We start from the raw sequence: 20,516 nt of genomic DNA, 5'->3' as shown, positions 1-20,516 counted from the left end.
CTGTATTTTAAATGTCCTTAATTTTGAGCTGATAAACTATATGGAGGCATCTAGTAAAAACACCCACCACCAACTCTTGAGCTACTTTTATTTGATCACATAGTCACTGCAGTCCTAAAAAATGTGTAGAAAGTTTTTGTGGCAATGAACATGAGTTATGAAACCTCAAATTAAAAATCTGGGTACATGAACTATTAGGCCATGCCAAACCCAAGAAAGTTTGTTTTCCTAAAGTAAAAATAACTCTCATCTCATAAACCATCCATTTTTGTCATGATTATTATATTATGGGTTAATACAGAAATAACAGCACTCAGAAAGATAGATAATGACCAAAATAGCCCATGACTCAAATCTAAGTTTGAGTTCTAATATAGCATTATTATATTAAGCTTAAAACAGCCTAATCAAAAACTAATAGACTGGGAATATAGTAACAATAATAGGATTGCTATGAATAATAGTTCCAAAGTATATATGTTACATTGTAAAATATATGTATATTCCATTTAACTCAAATGGATAGTTTACAATACATACAAATACTGGTATATAAAAAAAGTTATTAATATACAGTCAAATGGTTCAAAAGTTAACTAAGAGAGGTTTTGAACAATAACAAAATATACTTCTAAAGTAAAGATGAATACATAACATACATACAAAATATTAAAACACATGTATGTCAAAGATATACACATATGTTAAAGATCAAGATATGATGAATTTCGATAGGTATGAACATCTAGGCATTAATTATCATTGACTAGAGATTTTGTCTTGTTATAATTTATATTTTATAGTACTTAATAAATGCACATACCTTGTATAGTGGAAGTTCCAATGGTGTCTGAGCATAGAAATTATACTTAGCTCGACCTTGTCCCTCACCAGTCATCTTGGGAGTTTGGATATGAGCTATTTCTTGTGGTATCAGCTAGAAAAAAAAACAATCAGTTGAAAAAAATATATCAAACAGGCTAGAAATGTCTTGTCAAAGCAATATTTTCACTAAATGATACAGTGTAAGCCCTGGTATCTTCAATGCTAACATTTTGTCTGAATTGATTATGATAATACACTGTCCTTAAAATGTGCACACATCATACTATCTAATGTGCATGCAAGCACACTTCATCTCAACAGATGTAAATATACTTTATTAGGCATTTTGTGCAACGACATATTAAAAACTAATCAAAGTTTATTTATTGATAGTATTAAGTACAGTAAAGTTTGGCCCTAACTAAACAAAAGCAAAAAATGTATATAAGTTACAATGTTAATTTATATCTTTATCATATATAAGCCATATTTAACCAATGTTAGGCCTAAAATAAGTGGACTTAAAGTTTTTGGTATCTGCAATTAGAATTTTTTGTATTATTCTAGAAATCTTGTATTTAAAGAAGTACTGTTACAATAAAGATACTATTTTGACCACAGATGTATTGCAGGTCTCTGCTACTATGATATAATGGGCTTGAGTTTCATCATGATAAAACAAATTTATTAAAATTTCTGTACTTCCTTTTTAGTCAACATGTACAATTTAAGTTAAATGAAAAGAAATTATGTCAAAAATTATCTAATTTATCAGCTACACTCCTCCATTTTGCACTGTACATAAAAAAGCTCACCTCCCATTATTTTTAAGTTTTATGACGTCAATAATAATGAAACCATCTTTTGACATACATAATAAAAAGAGCCAAGAAAAGCTTCTTAAATATTTCTGTAATATTTTTTTCAGGTTCTATCAGTATTGTGGTTGAACAGGGTAATCATTCTGACTGTCATAGACATCAGAAGTCTGAAACTTTACTTTCAAGCTCAAGTGATAAATTTTACATTTACATGTATAACAAATTACTTTTAAACCTTAACAAGTGAGTGTAGAAAGAGCAACATATATTAAGTGTGTACAGGCCTATTTGCAGAACCCTTCAGTAACACAGCAGTATGTCTATAGAGTTCTAATGCTAGAAGTTGGCACAGCACAGACAGTCCATTGTGTAGCTTTGTGCTTAACTATAAACAAATAAACTATTTGCAGAATCTAATATAGACATATGACAAAAACTAAGTATTGTGTTGGCCTCTTGTGCATCACTTATGACAATGTACTTTTAATCTTTATTAAAATGAAAACAACCAGCTTTTGTTAATGACAAGTAAAGTGTACTGTATAGTTACTCTTATTTAACACTTCAGCAAAACAGTACTTCTGTTCACTTTAGTTTCTAAGGTAATTTAAGAAATTATATTAAAGAGGAACTTCAAATAGTACACAATAACATGAATAGCATTAAGTGAAAAAACCCTATAAATGGAAAAAGCTATTAGAATAATTAAAATTATAGAAACTAGTTTTGACACATTTGTGTAGCTTCTTCACAGTCTCATGTTGTTTCCTGGCAGGAAACTGGTCAAAAACGCCTTTGTGAACCCAGAATTTTGAACTTCCTTAAGAACTCAGGTAGTCAGAAAGTTGTTTTAGCTTGATTTTTTTCCTTACAGCCTATAGAATCTGCCACCTAGTAATGCTTGAACATGAAATGAAAAAATATTTGCTATTTTCAAAAAAACTCCATTTTCACAAAGGTTCATTAAAAACTGCCATCTTTGGGCAAGGGAAATCTTGTACCACAAACAAAAGTCCATAAACAATTTTCACACATTGGGAATTCAAGATTCAGACAATTAGAAAAATAACTATGGTATGTGCAACAACCACTTCTTTATCACAGAACACAATGTTAACTAAAAGTACTCTCCTCACAACAAGAACACTACTTTCACTAGGACTGTTCATAAGGGTTTGATTATATTTATATTTAATGTAATTTTTCTGAGAAACTGGAGTTCTTAAAATAAAACTATTATTTTTTCAATTAAGGGTAGCACTTTTAATATATAAAACAATACAATTTATATCAGTAAAATTTATGAAAAGTTTGAGCTCTGTACATTGAATCATTTTGATGCAATGAGTTGCATATGACTAAAGAGCACAATCGAAACACTTTTCCTGTGCAGTACTTCCCAGAAAAAAAAATACTTTTTTTTAGAAAATGTTCATTTCTTTACAATTCTTAATAATGAGGTATGAATACTAAGATTACTAACTACTAGAATAAGCAGCCACCTGTTGGGTGGCATTTCTGCTAGTTTAGTTAAAACTGGAAAAAGTGTTGACACAAGAGTTTCTGAACATAAAAAAAAAAGACACTATGCATGGAAACATAAACATCTACTTTTTTTCTTATGAAGGATTCTGGCCATTAGCTTGATTGGAAATAAACAAGAATTTTGTACAAAATAAATAGCTATATAAAAGAATAATCATCAACAGTTACTGAATCAAAAGCTTGCCTAATTTCAACACCTCCTAAAATCACTTCAACCTAAACAGCTTTTGAAGTCTCCTGCATCCTTAAGAAAATTTGAAGTTCTGGGATCACCATTTTTCTTGCCAGAAAACAATGTGAGAATGAAGAGGATATGTGAATGAGTCAAATCTATCTTCTCTAATTTCAAGTTTTCTAATATGAACTTCTCTGAAAGTCTCTGAAATACACTAATAATGTTTTGTAACTTCTATGACTGGATGATGGGCAAAAGCATGTTATACATCATGCATAATGTTTCGTTTCACATGCTATGAGCAGTTGAGAATTGTTAATTTTATAAAATATGTTGGTAAAGAAAGGAAAAGGTCATTTTTTTTACAGTGCAGCCATATGTTAAAATTGTCTCTCATGAACAAGTAAAACGCAATGAAAGAAATAACCTACCTCAACATAATTGACAGGAAATATTCCAACCATTCCGTGATGTTCACCCAAGTACCAATTTTTGTCTATTTTCTTATTTATGAAAACGAAGTCTCCCTTCTTCAAGGTGAGCTCTCTGTTGAGAACATAACATAAAACACTGAAATAGTTTTAAATCACTTCAAAACAAGTGACTTTTTCCTATTAAATGGTTAAATAAATTTTCAGTAAACGGAAATATATATGATCATGTTAAAGTTAAAAATATTCATTCAAAAATAATGAATTACAGATTTTTGAATTTTACATCAGATATTGTGTTAAACTAGTACTTTTTCTCTATAAATGAAAAGAACAAAACCCCAATAAAACACTCGTACAGATTGACCAGTTTGAAATGTAATAATTATTTATGATGAAAGCAAATTACATCTAGAAATAAAATGCTTCCTGAAAACTGAATACTAAATATATATGACTGTTACCTTACAGTATCTGATAGTCAGCATAAACTGACATACAAGAATAAAAACTTTGTGTTTTACTACAAGAGTCTACTTAAGACATTCTTTACCTAAAAGTTTTGTTTCTAATAAGGTATTATTAAATTGCTTTGAAATTTTATTCAAAAACTTTTAGTAACATTTTCCATGGGGCACCTATTCTTCACATTTAATTAAGAAAATCAAACTTATTTGTAAAGTTATAAACTGTGTAAACCATTCCAACTAAACCACATGAAAAGTTTCCATAGTAATTTTTCATAACTTTAAATTATCAGATTCTCATATAAGATATGCCCCAAGATATTAGGTTTCATAATTACAACACAAAAAAGTCATGGTATTTTAAGCTAATATTGGTGCCCTAGAACTAATTATTACCAATTCTTTTAAGACTCAAAAGAGTTTTTACTGAATGTTGTAATTACAAAATAATATTGATGTGCAAAGTCAATTGTTACCAATTCCCTTTATAACTGATAAACTGTAAAAGTTTTTACTTAAACAAAAATCTCTGACAAATAAATTATATCTTTAACTGGCTTATATGACATGATTTATCTTATTGTGATTTTATAAAAAGGATATTCTTATTTCTGTGAATTACAATAGACAGTGCTGTAAATTTTCCTAGAACTTTCTTTTGGCTCAAGCCCAAAATTGCCGATTGTCTTACTTAACTGGCTAAACTGTTAAAGTTTTACTAGCTCTATGTTACAGCATTAGAATCCTAAACTACCAAGTATCTGTATATTAAAGCACGTATAAGAATCTAATTCTTTACTTAGAAGATTTTATTTCACACTCAAGACAAAGACTTGTGGATAATAAAGTTCTCATCAACCCCAGATATAAAAAATTTGTTTGAAATTACTGTTTAAGCACCATCTATCTTACTACTGAACTTTAGCTGTCTGAGACACAAAATTTTTACTAAATATCAAATAATATTGGTTCTTTGCAAAAGTTTACTTTTATTGTGCTCAAAATGAAATTTTACATTTTTTTAATTAAAATGAAGTTCAAACAGGCAGTTATCTTTGAAATACTGAAAGCCTTTTCTTGTTCAGTTTAAACTCATGCTGTCAGCAAAAGATGCAACTTCAGGCCATAAAATCCAGAACCAGAAAAATAATTAAAAGAACTAGATTTGAAGAAGAATGAATGGAGCCAACCAGCCTTAAAAAATTGCTGGATCTGAAGGGTACTCAAAAGTAAGACAATCTTCTCAGCAGGGTGCCTTTTTGCCCATAATGCCCTTTAATTAAGGAAAAGGGTCAGGTTTGCGAGTGGTAACAGTGTACTGTACCTGTAGAACCAACAATTAGATGCAAGAGATGACATAAGTAGGTAAGAGAAATGCTATGCCCTGCTTCTATAATGAATCAGCCCAGTCACATATCATGAGCTGACATACTTTTCATCCTTCTTGAAAAAGGCCAGTGAGTCACACAACTGGCCAAGTCAGTGAGAGCTCAGAAAGAACTAAAGATAGACCCAAACATTCTCAAATATGGGTTCTACAACTTAAAGACAGCGCAGTAGAACAAAACGGAAAAAACCCAAAAAACATAGATGATTCCCATCCTAGTTGAAGTTAAAACATCTTATGACAACAGTAGTCTAATTTCCAATACCTATAAATTCCAGGCAAGGATGTGCACATGGTGGTGGGAAAGGTACCTACCAAATGACATCCTCTGTCTACTTCCAGAAGAACACATCCTCAAGAAGATCTAGCAGAAAAGATGGAACTTTGTCTAGGACAAATTTAGAGCTGTTGTGACATTTGAGAGTCCAAACTGGATGAATATATACACAGAGTCTTAACTTATAAGTATTGATCATGATATTTTTAAATATTTAAATAATCAAATAGTTTGTCAACCTCAAACACCCAAAAAATTGTGAACAGGGATGTTGAGTGATATAGAAATGCATGGGTTGCCTTAGTCAAATGTATAGGTTATGAAATATATTAAGAGTCATGACTGAACAAACTGATTTACTGATACTTCATACATAGAAAGAGACTGTATTTTGTGATTGTATCTTTCTTGCTTTGTATTGTGTTTGTTTTGAAATCATTATTATTTATAATCCCAGACACTCTATAAAGGTTTAACTGTGTGTTGGGTAGAATATACAAAAACTCACCAGATCCAGATTACATCAGCCTTGGAGATTAACCACAGGTGGTAAAAGGAATCCTAAAACTGAAGATACAGGGAAAGATGATAGAGCAAACATGTTGGAAAAGGTTCAAATGGAAGAAAAGTCAGGCAGCTGAAGACCAGACTAAATCCCAGTAAAGAAAAGGCTTGAAACTTCCAGATGCAAAATTGAACAAGAACTAGAAGAGCCAAAATTTGAAGATGATGATAAATAGAAACTGAAGAATCCAGTGAATCCAAGAAACATGAAAATGAGGGTTCATAGATGAACAAAAATTTGAGATGACCCCCCAAATGTCCAGATAGAGGAGTCACCCAGAACAGTGAGTGAATGAGTGAGTCATAAAGACCCAACTTGTTTATATCAATGCTAAGTCACAAAAAAAGTTTGAGCAGATGTAGCAAGAGTCAAAGAGCATTACAAACAGGACTCTGGAAGTGAATGATGACTAGAAGCAAAACAAGATGCTAAAACCCTAATCAACTCCTAATGACAAGCTTCTTCTGAATGGGAAACAAGTTAAAGTAAAATATCTGCAAACTCAAAATTTATTTATTTTTAATTGAGGTTAGCTGATTAATAGGCAAGGACCTTGCAACATAGTCCCATGGCCCTTTTATCAAAGTAACATGAGAACCATGTGGTAATAGAAACAATATCATTGAGACCCATAAGCATGGAAGACAAGAAAGTAGATATTTGATCCTGGATAAAAATAATCAGAACAAGAATAGCTAATAATGGTGCAGAAAAAAAAAGTCTCAAAATAAGACAAATAACAGTGTGTAGGGCAGAAAACTAATAATGAATCAAAGTAAAAAAATCACTTAGAAGACTCTTCTCTTTAATAACCAAACTGAGGGTCAAAAACTGTAGAAGAAATAGAAGGAGGAAAATATGAAATGTACGGATATAGAGATAGTTTTGATAAAACAATATCTGCAATTCCAATATCAGGAAAAGGTGGAAGAAATAAAAGATTGAAATATTAAAACATCTCACATGACAAAAGCATCCTCAGATGTAAAGGAAATAGAATCAATACTGAAAATAAAACTTACCTGAAAAAAATAAAAAAAAAGGAGACCAACAGAAGTGTCATCAGGATTAGGGTTAACAGACACATCCAGCTCTGCGGACTCTGAAGGCAATTAGGTCCGAGCAAAACAAAACAAAAATTATGAGTGTTTATAAATGAAGTAAGAGTTCATATGATCATGATACCAACCAGGAGTATCATTAAATATTGGCACGAATACATTTATCAGGGCTGACATGGCAACTACACATTTACCCTACATGTTAAAGACAAATTCCACAAGTAAGACCTATAACTAAGTTATAGAAATTCCACTAATAGCTGAAATATTTGCATCAGAGAGAGAACATTGTACTGGAGTTAACAGCATGAGTCTCAACAAAAAAAATCTAAATTATGATGGGAAAGCAGAGCTTATGTGAGATCCATGATGCTTGTGCAATAAGTCACATGGAAGGTAATACTATGTCTAAGTGAAAAAAAACATTTGAAAACTTTGAGTAATGAAGTTAACAGCATGAGTGCAAACACAACAAGAAAAACTTTTAGTATTTCAAGGGTAAGACTACCTGATTTAAAAATTAATTTAATCTGAAACTATTCTGAAATCTTGCCAGCTTCAAGTTATAAGTTTCAAAACTTAGTTGATTTTGCTTGAAAACTGTGTAACTGATGAACTAATTTATCACATTTTTTTCTCTTACTTAGCTGTCTGTGCCTTGAAATTGTATAATGCTCGAGCCATAGTTCGAAGTTCAGGAGATATTGGCAAGGGAGATGCTGGAGGACCAAATGGATCTTCATAACGATTTAATGGGATTGGAGATTTCTGGGAAGGACTACAGAAAATATACAAAACATTCCACTACATAAACCCTTCTTGATAATTTATCAGATCTTATAAATAACAGTTAAATACTGATCATTCCTACTATTTCATTCATTTCATACACTCATCTGGATAGTTTGCTAGAAAAAATGTACAATAATGTAAAATAACAATACTAAATAAAAAGTTGACTTATATTTTGTAAATCTTCCTGTTGAAGAAACTTCCCTTTGAAGATAGTTACTCATATTATTTTTACACATGAGAAATTTGGAATATCAAATAAGGAACAGAATAAAACTTACATATCTAGCATAGTTTTCTATCACTCCTTTGATTGTTGATGTTGGGAATCAATTTCCAAAAGCGTAACAATTTCATCGTCAAGAGACCAAAACCATATAAAAACTACGACTCTCTTTCCTTTTAATTAATTTTATTTTTTCATCATTTTTTTTTTCAGTGTTGAAAATCATGTGTTTTGTAGATTTGCTAGATGTAAATATTTTGCAAATATACTGATTAATAAAGGTTTATAAATTGGTTTTATCATACCACACAAAAGTTGGTGGTGTCAAAAGAGTAAATAAAAGCTATTTTTTTAGGTTGCTACAACGTTCATATTTGAGTTTAATGAACATTTTTTCAAAAAGTTAAAGATTTAGTGTGGATGTTCTGCTTGGTCTAGTTGTAATCAAAGTGTTCAATGTTATGAGAAAAGCTAGATGTGATCATATTATGCCTTTGAAGTATACTTGCCATATTTCAATAATAACTTTAAAATATTTGTTTCACTGTAGAGTATATGTGGATGAATTGTAAATACTTTTTTGATACACCTAGATATACATAAATGAATGTAAAAATATTAATATAGTTTATTTATAGTATTCTATATGTAACTTAAAATATTTTACAGAAATACTTCAAACAGAATTGAATTGGTGTGTTTGTTTATTGTTAAGCACAAAACTACATAATGGGCTATCTGTGCTGTGCTCACAATGGGTGTCAAAACCCGATTTTTAGCATTATAAGTCTACAGACTTGCCACTGAGTGTTAAAACAGAATTGTTAAAAATCTTATAGTTGTAGTCACCAGAACTTCTATAAAATACTAGTATGGAAAACATTGTAAAGAAACATTACAGAATTAAATATCCACTGATTAGCTTGTATAAAAGCTACATAAGCTTTCTTCTCTCTCTTCAAAATAAAACACCAATGCTTCTGAAACTTACTATTTTTGCAGTACTACACATTGACCCTGCATTAGTCATCTGTAAAAATTTTCCATAGTCACTCTTCTGGGGTCCAAGCGGACCCCATCATAAAAAGTGAATTCTAAAATATCTAAATAATAATAAATAACAATGAACTATTACTTTGGAAACAAAACACACTAACACTAATCTTTTCCCTTATTAATCGATAAATTAATATTGAATATTACAACTTGTTTCTTTTTTACCAAGTAAACTAAGTGTAACAATTTAACACAAACTAGCCGAATACTGAAGCTACTGAGAACAACAAACATGTAAGTGCTTCCAGCTGTAGGTGCCAATTTTTACAAAATGTTTGGGGGTCCATGAAGACCCTGGAAGTCTAATGCAGGGTTAAGGAATCCAGTTGTATAAAGAGTATATAACTGACTAAGATATATGATGAATTATCCAAACATAGATGAAGTACTTCTCAGAACTCAGTGCAGGAATATATTTTTCCACTTCATTTTAAAGAACAATCTATCAAATCTCAAAATTTCTTTAGTCTCTCACTGTCAGCGCTTGTATTCAAAGGAGAGTTATTTGGGTTAAACCATCAGATGGCTACACATTAGCTTAAATGATCGTGCTAAACTCAGGGATATAAACACTACAGCAGTAAGTGAATAAGTTTTATTTCTATAGGACCAGAAAACTTTTATAAAGGAAAGGAAGGAAACTACAGATCAAGAAATTATTGAATTTGATTTTATCATGTTTTTTGGTTAAAACTCAAAATTAGTACTTGACAGTCTCAACTTTCCTTCTTTAGAAGTTAAAAAAATCAACAGTCCACTTTCTTTACCAAATGTGCTACACTAGAACTACAGAATGAGATAAACTCACATAAAGTTGTCACTATGACGACGCTGTTCCATTTCTTCCAGCTGATGAAGTTGTTTTTTGTATCTTTCCTCTTCATAGAATTTTCTCATCTAAAAAAACAGAAAACTCCCAAGTAAACTTAGCTAGATACCTTCACAACTGTTCATTAAACACAGATTCAGCAAATGCCATACACGTAAACAAAGACTCAGCATGTAAGTATGCAGAAACAATTGTACTAATTCAAAATATTGCACTTTATTACACACCATGACATCCTATGGCACACTGGGGTAGAAACATTTTGATGGGGTGGGAGTGCATTCCTTACAGTCAGTTAGGGGACAGTTAGAGAACTGTAAGCTACCTGAGCTACCAGTGATATTTATACAGTAAAATGGGCATGTAGCATGTTAGGAAATTAATACATTCTAAAAACAAGTGGTGATTATGTGATAAAATGAGATTCAAATTGCACCTTATAAATTAAGACAGCAAACTAATCTTCACTGCTGAAAAGTTCAATTTAAATCAAACTTATTATAAATAACATAGTTTAGAAGATTAATTTTACATTATAATTACCAAAATATGTCTTATAAGATATCATTTAACCCTAAATGCATGGGTTGGGGTCAAAGAGCACAAGCCATGACCTTTTAGAGAGTGCCATTCAGTCTGGTATATTTCTTTTTATGTCAGAGTTATCAACTATTCATTTTACCCTATACTGCTGATTTAGTAACAGTTCATGGTAGAAGAAAGTAAATAGTATACCATACATAATATGAGGGATATGGACAAACTGTAGATATACATTTCAGAGGTTCAAGAGGTTATTCTTTATATGAATTCTACCTTGGGAAATCTGGGAACTCTTGGTATATACAAGACTTGTCAGAGTCTAAGTCCAACTGAAATCTCCTATTCACAGACATATCTTGAGTACAAATACTTCTATAACACATCAGCATTTTTTTGTGTACAGAAGACTTGTATATTTTACTAAATGCCCGCTATACTTCATGTAAATACACTTAGTAAATTCAGAGTTATAGACAACATTCTTTTCCAAATTCGGGAATTGGTGCAATAGAATTGGGCAAAAAGTGAGAGAATATTACTACAGCACTAGCAGTCCTGAAAAATAAATTGTTGTTACTTATGGTAGTGGGTGGAAATAATCTCACTGTTATTTAATGCTTGTAACCCCTAGCTATGTTTTGGGTGAGGCAATGACCTCTCTGACCTCTCCATTACTATGCCACTTCCTAAACTGTGGGTTTCAACCACTAACGGGTCATAGAAGAAGTCACAATAAAACTAAAATCACAGCTTTATTTTAATATTGTTTCAAAAATAATTGGCCTTAAGTTAACAAATAAAACTCTCTAAATTGAGTACTGGTCCCAGGTGGATAATGAGTTGGGAAACTTGTGAACTCCTGAAATATATACGACTTGTATAGAAAACATTTCACCTTTCATGATTTATAAAACTTCTATCACACATGTTAATGTAAACAACACAGATAACTCACTGCATCTTCTTGTTTTCTCTGAAGCTCTTTTTCCTCAATATAATCTTTTTCCAAATTTCTTACAGGACTTCGGTAGTGGATATTTACTTCTGACTCCTGGTAACGATGAGCAGGAGCTGGAATAATAAAAGAGTGTGGTTAACAGAAAATTCTTTTCCTATTCACACTAACTTTTTTTGTCTCTGTAACCCTCCTTCCCCATTAGAAGAAGATTGATACCTCAAAGCTTTGGCCAACTGTCTATTTCTATAGAAAAACCATGTTCTGGTCAGTATGGTGCTAAATGCTTGCAAAGAATAGTGTCTGTGCTTTTTAATAAATGGTGGTAAGGGTAAAAAATTAATCATAATGTATAAATAAAATAAAATTTTGAGAACCTGTACATGTTGATATTGTTGAAATATGAGAAAATAAGATTTAATTGGTTTTACTATTCTGCTACCACATTGGATAATATTCTTTTGAAGACAATCTAAAATGTGAAAAATTAGAATTTTATTCTAACTATTACTTTAGTAAAGAGTGTTAAATTACAAAGCAATTTTCAGTCACAAAAATCAATTTTATGCATAACTGGCACCTGTGATAGATGTGCGTGTTTTGCAACATCATTTCTAAATGATTCAGAATTACCATATTCCTAAAACTATAAAGGTATCAAGTAGAATATAAGGGGTTTCATAATTAAACCCAATACATTCACATTTTTCCATAACAATCATCACACTACAGCTTAGTGAACACATTTTTAAATTCAGTGCAAACATACAGTCAAATAACTTTATAATATTTAACTTCCAATGTACAATGTCCCTTTCCAACTTTATGGAGCAGCTATTCTTCATTAAAAAACTTCACATCAAATTGTAGTGTTTCTTGTGCTGGAACTATTCTCAGCTAACAAAGCTTACAGTCTCCAGTCCTATTAAAGCTATTTCAGGATATACATTTATCGCACTGAAATGTTTCTCATTCTATTTGTGTTGTTGAAGCTCTCGATATGATGCTGCTGCTGCTGATTCCTCAAAACTCTTAGAATCTTTCCATTTATATGATTGTTTGTTTTGAATTTCGCACAAAGCTACACGAGGGCTATCTGCGCTAGCCGTCCCTAATTTAGCAGTGTAAGACTAGAGGGAAGGCATCACCGCCAACTCTTGGGCTACTCTTTTACCAACGAATAGTGGGATTGACCGTCACATTATAACGCCCCCACGGCTGAAAGGGCGAGCATGTTTGGTGTGATGGGATTCGAACCCGCGACCCTCAGATTGCGAATCGAGCGCCCTAACCACCTGGTCATGCCGGGCCTAAAAAAATCGAAAGTCCTTATATTTTCCGTTCAAAGAAGGTGGTTTGAATCTTATATCTCTGAATGATAAACTAACTATTTTTAGGGTTAGGTACTTCGAACGTGTATTATATAAATCTACTTATTCGCCCACTCGAATTACAATTGAAGCTCTTTTTAAGGGAGCATATCAGTGTTTCGACTTCTTTAAATATTTTTAATGGAACCATAAGAAAAGTTAGGAGATTTTATAGATTTGCGTTAAAAAGACGGTACGGTGTCGATATAAGAAGATGTATTGAAAATTAGTCTGTTAAAACACTTCTTCAAGGACCTATTTTCGTGAATTATTATTTACCAGATACTACAGGAAATCCATTTTGTTATTTTTCATGGTTGATAAATTTTGTCAGGTATTGTACACAAGTAACGAGAAAAATGTGAAAATATTAGGTTATTCTTGCCGCTACATTTACAAAATGATGAGCGATCTGCTGTGTCCACCGACGGGAATCAAACTCCTGATTTTAGCGTTGTAATAATGAGTATAAAAAACGTTTGAGCCGATTAGTGACTCTGGCTACAACACAGTTTAGGCACGTTTTCTTGGATTAACCTTTCGCGACGAAATTGTAGTTAACTATGGACTAAAACCTTGTATGCACTTTGATAAAAAGATGATTAAATGTTCTATGTCACTAGTTTCCCAAAATACCAAAAGGCACATCAAAAACAATATACATAAGACGAAAAACGTGAGCCGGTCATACATTAGAGACCTATACATGCTTTACTTTACTTTCTTTACAGTGGATAAGGCGAATAAATGTAACTGAAAATGAATTGTATCCGCATTGCAAGACAGTGATTGGTAATTAATGGTATTTTAATTTTATTGCATATAAAGTGTTATTAAACATGATTTCTAAGTTATGTTAAGGTAAGAAGAACACATGAATTCTATGATTATTGGTATTTAAAGTCGCAAAAACGTAACTGCGTTTTAATTGAGGTTTGTCATATACATTTATTGGTGTGAGATGAAAAAAATTTGTATATTCCACAGCTTAAAATAATTAAAAAGGCAATGGTGCGTGGTTTCATCACTAGATAGAAATCAAAGGTTATATTTGAATATATGTGGACTAAACAAAAGAATGAAATAGAACTCTTAAAAAACTGGAACCAACAATGTCAATGTTTTATTATATAACAAAATATTGTGAAATGTCCGCCTTATGAATAGTATTTTTAAAGTTATATGTTGTATATTGAATGTCATATATTGCATATTGAATGTTATGTTGTATATTGAATGCTATATCTTGTATGTTGAATGCTATATGTTGTATACTGAATGTCATATGTTGTATATTGAATGCTATATGTTGAATATTGAATGTCATATGTTGTATATTATTTCATGGGAAAATGAATTAAGAAATCTACGAGGAAATTGGGAATTCTGAAATAAAGTTATCGTAGTTATCTTCTACTGAAAATATCTGTCGAGTCTATGAGGAAATTCTGAAAGAACTTTATAAAAATCGAGCTAAATATTGCGAAATTTAGGAACGAAATAAAAAATTAGTGAAACGTGTAACCCTTACACTTTATTTTATCAAATTAGGACAAATATCTAGAACACAAAAAAAACCTTATTAACAGCTTTGAAGAATAAAAAATGGCAAAGTAACTGAAAGTTCAAATTAAGTGAATTATATAATTATAGATTTTTACAATATATTATATTCAGAAGAATTGGAAAATCAAACTAATGATTTTCTTTAGTTAAATGCGTTACTACGTTGTATATTGAATGTCATATGTTGTATGATAAATGTTATATGTTGGATACTGAATGTTATGTTGTATATTGAATGCTATATCTTGTATGTTGAATGCTATATGTTGTATGTTGAATGCTATATCTTGTATGTTGAATGCTATATCTTGTATGTTGAATGCTATATGTTGTATGTTGCATGCTATATCTTGTAGGTTGAATGCTATATGTTGTATGTTGAATGCTATATCTTGTAGGTTGAATGCTATATGTTGTATGTTGAATACTATTTCTTGTAGGTTGAATGCTATATGTTGTATGTTGAATGCTATATCTTGTAGGTTGAATGCTACATGTTGTATATTGAATAGTTGTTGATTTTAGTCAGACCTGTAAAATGATTATTTGATCGTTTCAATATAAAAGTACCTATCTACATATGATTTTGAACAGAAACGTATTAAAACGCTGTCGATTATGTTAAATAATCACTGATTTTCAAAATATGAAAGACATGTTTTGAGGTTGATTTTTTTAACAGCAAACCTTTGGGAATCTCAGCAAATTACGGAACTTTGGGGACATTTTTGCATTAATTGGTATTAACTACCTACTTAGATCAAAACTAAAATCAACCCAGTAATGGGTATAGATATTTGGATATAATTTTCTTATGTTCTTACTTTAAAAGATTGTAATGCATTGTTTCATCAGTATGTTTTTAAAGCTTTGGTATCACGTTTTGCTAGTTGACCAGAAAAGAAACAGTAACTAGCTTTTTTTTTTCCAGCGAGTTTTCGTATATTTCAATAAATATATCGTGGTAATGTTTCTTCCTATTTTTGCCTGTAGGTAGAGGTAAGTATAAATATCAATTATGTTTTTCAAGTGTACAATTACAGTTTGAACACTCTTAGATATTCACAGAGAAATTTATAAATCATGTAAACAATATTAAAATAAAAATTCAAACGTTATAAAATACTTGTTTCCTAGTGGCTCAGCGGTAAGTTTGAGGGCTTATAACGCTAAAGAACTGTATTGTTTTGTGCTGAAGAACAAACAATAAAACATTTTTTCCACTGGATTAATACACGGGTTTTGACCTTATTTGTTCTGCTATATTATTACTTACTTGATATTAATTGTTACAAGAAACAAGCAAACAATAAAACCCTTTTTTTCCCACTGGACTGATACACGGGTCTTGGTCTTATTTATTCTGCTACGTTATGACTTACTTGATATTAATTGTTACAAGAAACAAACAAACAATAAAACCCGTTTTTTTCACTGGATTGATACACGGGTCTTGGTCTTATTTATTCTGCTACGTTATGACTTACTTGATATTAATTGTTACAAGAAACAAACAAACAATAAAACCCTTTTTTCCCACTAAATTGATACACGGGTCTTGGCCTTATTTATTTTGCTACGTTATGACTTGACACCAATTTTTACAAGAAATATACAAACAATCAATAAAACACTTTTTCCACTGGATTAATACATGGGCCTTGACCTTATTTGTTCTGCTGTATTATGACTTACTTGATATTAATTGTTACAAGAAACAAACAGACAATAAAACCCTTTTTTTCCGCTGGATTGATACACGGGTCTTGGTCTTATTTATTCTGCTACATTATGACTTGACTCAACACTCTTTCTACTGGATTGATACACGGGTCTTGGTCTTATTTATTCTGCTACATTATGACTTACTTGATACTAATGGGTACAAAGGGCTTTTGGTATTGATTTAACCTTCTATTGCACATTGTAACACACAGGTAACAAATCTACCTTTGTTGCTTAATACACGTACAAGTGTTTCATTTCTGTAGTCGAATACTCTTACTTCCAGGTCTAAATAAACCATAGAAATATTTTTGTTGTTTCCTCTGTTGAACAGTGCTACTTCTAGGTAACGTACTCATTTATATTTTAGAAAAACATATTTTTTTTTGTGAAATATATACCTATTTAAGTAAGAAATAAAAAAACAACAAAATATTTATGTAATTTATTTACATAATGCGTGCAGTAGAGTGTTAATATACTTTTCCATTTGTATAAAAATATTACCATCGATAATGTAACGAGAAAATAAACTAATATAAATAATATACCTACACGAATCAAACTGGGCTGAAGTTAAGGTTTTTTTTTCTTTTTGTTAGTTAGTTTGTTTTGGATTTCGCGCAAAGCTACACGAGGGCTATCTGCGCTAGCCGTCTCTAATTTAGCAGTGTAAGACTAGAGGGAAGGCAGCTAGTCATCACCACCCACCGCGAACTCTTGGGCTACTCTTTTACCAACGAATAGTGGGATTGGTTGTCATATTATAACGCCCCCACGGCTGAAAGGGCGAGCATGTTTGGTGTGACGGGGGTTCGAACTCACGACCCTCAGATTTTTAGTCGAGCGCCCTAACCACCTGGCCACGCCGGGCCGATTCTTTTTGTTACCTTAAAAATAAAGGAACGTCGCATTTAGCCTCCAGAAGTTCTAAAAGAGTTTTCCTTAAATACATACGTCTGACATAAATAACGAAGATGAAAGTCACTTTCTGTTAATTTGTATTGGAGTAGCTTCTAAACTTATACACTATAGTAACCCGAAAGCATTACCTTTAGGTTAACTTAATTCACATCTTTTTCTATGGTGAGTCAGATCTTGGTCAGACACCTTGACTATAAGTGATACAGTGCATTACTCATCACTATGATACATATATTGAGCACAGGATAGGTAGAATATTTGTTGTGATTTTGCAGTTGGAGAAAACTATGTAACGAGTTCTGTCGCAGAGGGATCACATAAGTTTATCTTAAATATATGTTGCTATCCAGGTTGAACTTCTGGAAGTCTCGATTGTAATCATAAAACGCAACTGACAGCAACATAGCAATCGACAAATTGCTGTGTGATAAGGAACTCTTTCTGGGTTAAGATTTTCTCGTTTCAGAAACGTTCATTGCACGGTTACCAGCCTGTACGTCTGTAAAGACTCAGCTAGTTATATAAGAAGCTAAGTTGGACTTAGATATTCAGTGCATTAGCCTTATGGGACACTATTTCATGATAGAAAAGATAAATTACTGTTTATATCAATTACTGTTCATCGTGTTTGTCTTTCTACATCTCAAAAGAAGACACTAAGGTGAAGGCTTTAATGAAACGTTTAAAAAGAAATTTCCAAAATTTATTCTTAAATATTTGTTGGTTCAACGCTCTAATTAATCACTTTCACAAATACTGTACTATTTTAAAACAAATACAAACGCAAGATTTGTTATCGAATAAAGTCACTTCACAAGAATAATATAACACTAGAAGGAAAGTGGCTATTCAGTAGCTCTTCATATCAACTCTTGGGTTAGTTACTCTTGTGTGAACAAAGAGTGGAATTAGACCATCACCCTTGTAAGGCACTCACGGGCCCCAACTTTGGAGCGCGATTTTATATTTTCTCGGCAACGGGAAGCGAACACGAGCCCCACAGATCCACAAGGAGGTACAGTATCCATTGTGCCAGGCTCTGCCCCATAAAGAATAGGAAACGAGCAACTGTTGTTTTCATTCTAAGTCATGGGTAAACACATGTTAAACAGAGCATTATTGTACTCAAATCAACATGATTTGGAGTCCTATTCGCAAGAGTTTTTTTTTTCCAGTGGTCAGAAAAACGCTTCTAAAATATTGGCATTCACAATAATGAAAACAGAAGCTTAACGATTCGTAAAAAGGAACACAAACAGGAAAACTTTGACATATTGACCAGGTGGCCGAGATTATAACGGTCATAGTGAAATCACTCTGCTTCATTGACATGTATCAGATAAAGGATAAACGCTCGTTCAGGCCCGTCTGTTTCAGAAGAGTAGCAATAAAATGGCCGTCCCCCTCTCCTCTGTGTGTTTGTGTGTACTGGACATTCGCGGACACGGTAGACTAGTGAGTATCCTCCCCTTCAGACCGCCTCTCCATCTGTGGTTTGCCACAACGACATACACTTGCATATTTTCCAGCACGCCTCTTAAAATGCAGGCACACGAGGTTTTCATTAGTTGAGTGTGTCAGTAGTAACTGATAATGGTGCTACATAACTAAATTCTGTGGAGCAAAGGTTTCAACCTGCCTTAGTCCACAAAGCGGGATTCTTCATATGTTGTAAGCACCAATGAAATAAACGGATATACAGTAAGATATAATAATTCTTACTTTCCATATGAGGGAAAATAATTCCTACTTTTCATATAAGGGAAAATAATTCCTACTTTTCATATAAGGGAAAATAATTCCTACTTTCCACGTAAGGGAAAATAATTCCTACTTTCCACGTAAGGGAAAATAATTCCTACTTTCCACGTAAGGGAAAATAATTCCTACTTTTCATATAAGGGAAAATAATTTCTACTTTCCATATAGAATTATCACAGGCTTTGCGATATAACATTATTTCCTTTTGAAGTGAACATCACTGAATACCTTGTATGTGATTTTCATAATTAGCTCAGGCCATCATCAATATTCTGGAGCTTCTTAGCTCAGGCCATCATCAATGTTCTGGAGCTTCTGAGCTTGCTATTCATCTCTCGTTGTACCTCTGTCAGATTTTGATAAAACTGTGGAGTTCCTCTAAGTTGAGTAGATTTCAGCTGAAGTAGTAATAAGCTAGTTCCTTGTTTGTAATTTACACTTATTATACACTCTACGAAAACTCGGTGTGATTCCAGCACCCCTGGTTGTTGATAACGGGGCAATTCGGAACTAACAACTTTAAAGGTGGATGGATATTTAGAACAAACAAAATTGACAGATACTTAAATGTGAGAATTTATAAACAGATTGGAAAGCCATGTAGGTGGTATATTATAAGTCATTTAATACTGAGATAGTTTTATAATTAATATACACAATTTTTGGAACATTTTTTTTTCTCAGAAGACAGTAACTCTTCAAAATATGAAAAACTTTTTCTGACGAAGGATGTGAATTCATGTATTTTTGGATATAGATCCAGCCATGTCCATAAAAGTGTCAGATCAAACCTTTTTACAATGAGCTGCACCCACCACAACGATTGAACTTCAAATTTTAGCGTTAAACCCCTCAATTTTACCACTGAGCCACCAGAAGGTGTTGTGTGTTTGTTTTTATACTCAAAGCTACACATTATTGTGCTGTTGCTACTACGTTTACAAAATAAAGTACTTTAAAGAAGTTGCTGATTGAAAATTATTGAGATTATTTGGGATTAAACTGTTCTGTAACATTTCGGAATTAATGGTTTTCTTGGTTTAATTCTCAGTATGAGTCGTATTAGTCGCTACCAGTCTTTTGAAAATGTCAAATTAAATTAGGCCTGTCTCACTAACCCTTTAACGTCATCAGATTTGATACTGCGGACCAGCACAGTAAATAGAATTCAAAATAATGTAAAACTAATTCACATGCAATGAATTTCAATTAAAA

At 32.0% G+C, this 20,516-nt stretch overlaps 1 protein-coding gene across 12 annotated transcripts in view; it reads right to left on the bottom strand.

Moving 5' to 3' along the window:
• Positions 1-20,516, bottom strand: part of LOC106464952 (vinexin-like) — a 214,069-nt gene that overhangs the window by 12,569 nt on the left and 180,984 nt on the right. For all 12 annotated transcript variants that reach the window (XR_002611087.1, XM_022389279.1, XM_022388835.1 and 9 more), the window contains 5 exons: positions 11,956-12,071; positions 10,437-10,525; positions 8,198-8,332; positions 3,798-3,912; positions 824-937 (listed from right to left, as the gene is read on the bottom strand). Coding sequence is in view for 11 of the 12 variants with exons in the window: in XM_022389279.1 (XP_022244987.1) it covers positions 824-937; positions 3,798-3,912; positions 8,198-8,332; positions 10,437-10,525; positions 11,956-12,071 (569 nt within the window). In the remaining variant the exon portion in view is untranslated. The remainder of the gene's footprint in view (positions 1-823; positions 938-3,797; positions 3,913-8,197; positions 8,333-10,436; positions 10,526-11,955; positions 12,072-20,516) is intronic.

The sequence above is a fragment of the Limulus polyphemus genome, unplaced genomic scaffold, assembly GCF_000517525.1.
Source record: "Limulus polyphemus unplaced genomic scaffold, Limulus_polyphemus-2.1.2 Scaffold1, whole genome shotgun sequence".
In the NCBI taxonomy this organism is placed as follows: Eukaryota; Metazoa; Arthropoda; class Merostomata; order Xiphosura; family Limulidae; genus Limulus; species Limulus polyphemus.
The sequence above is the reverse complement of the archived record's forward strand: the minus strand, read 5'-3'. Positions and strand labels throughout refer to the sequence as shown.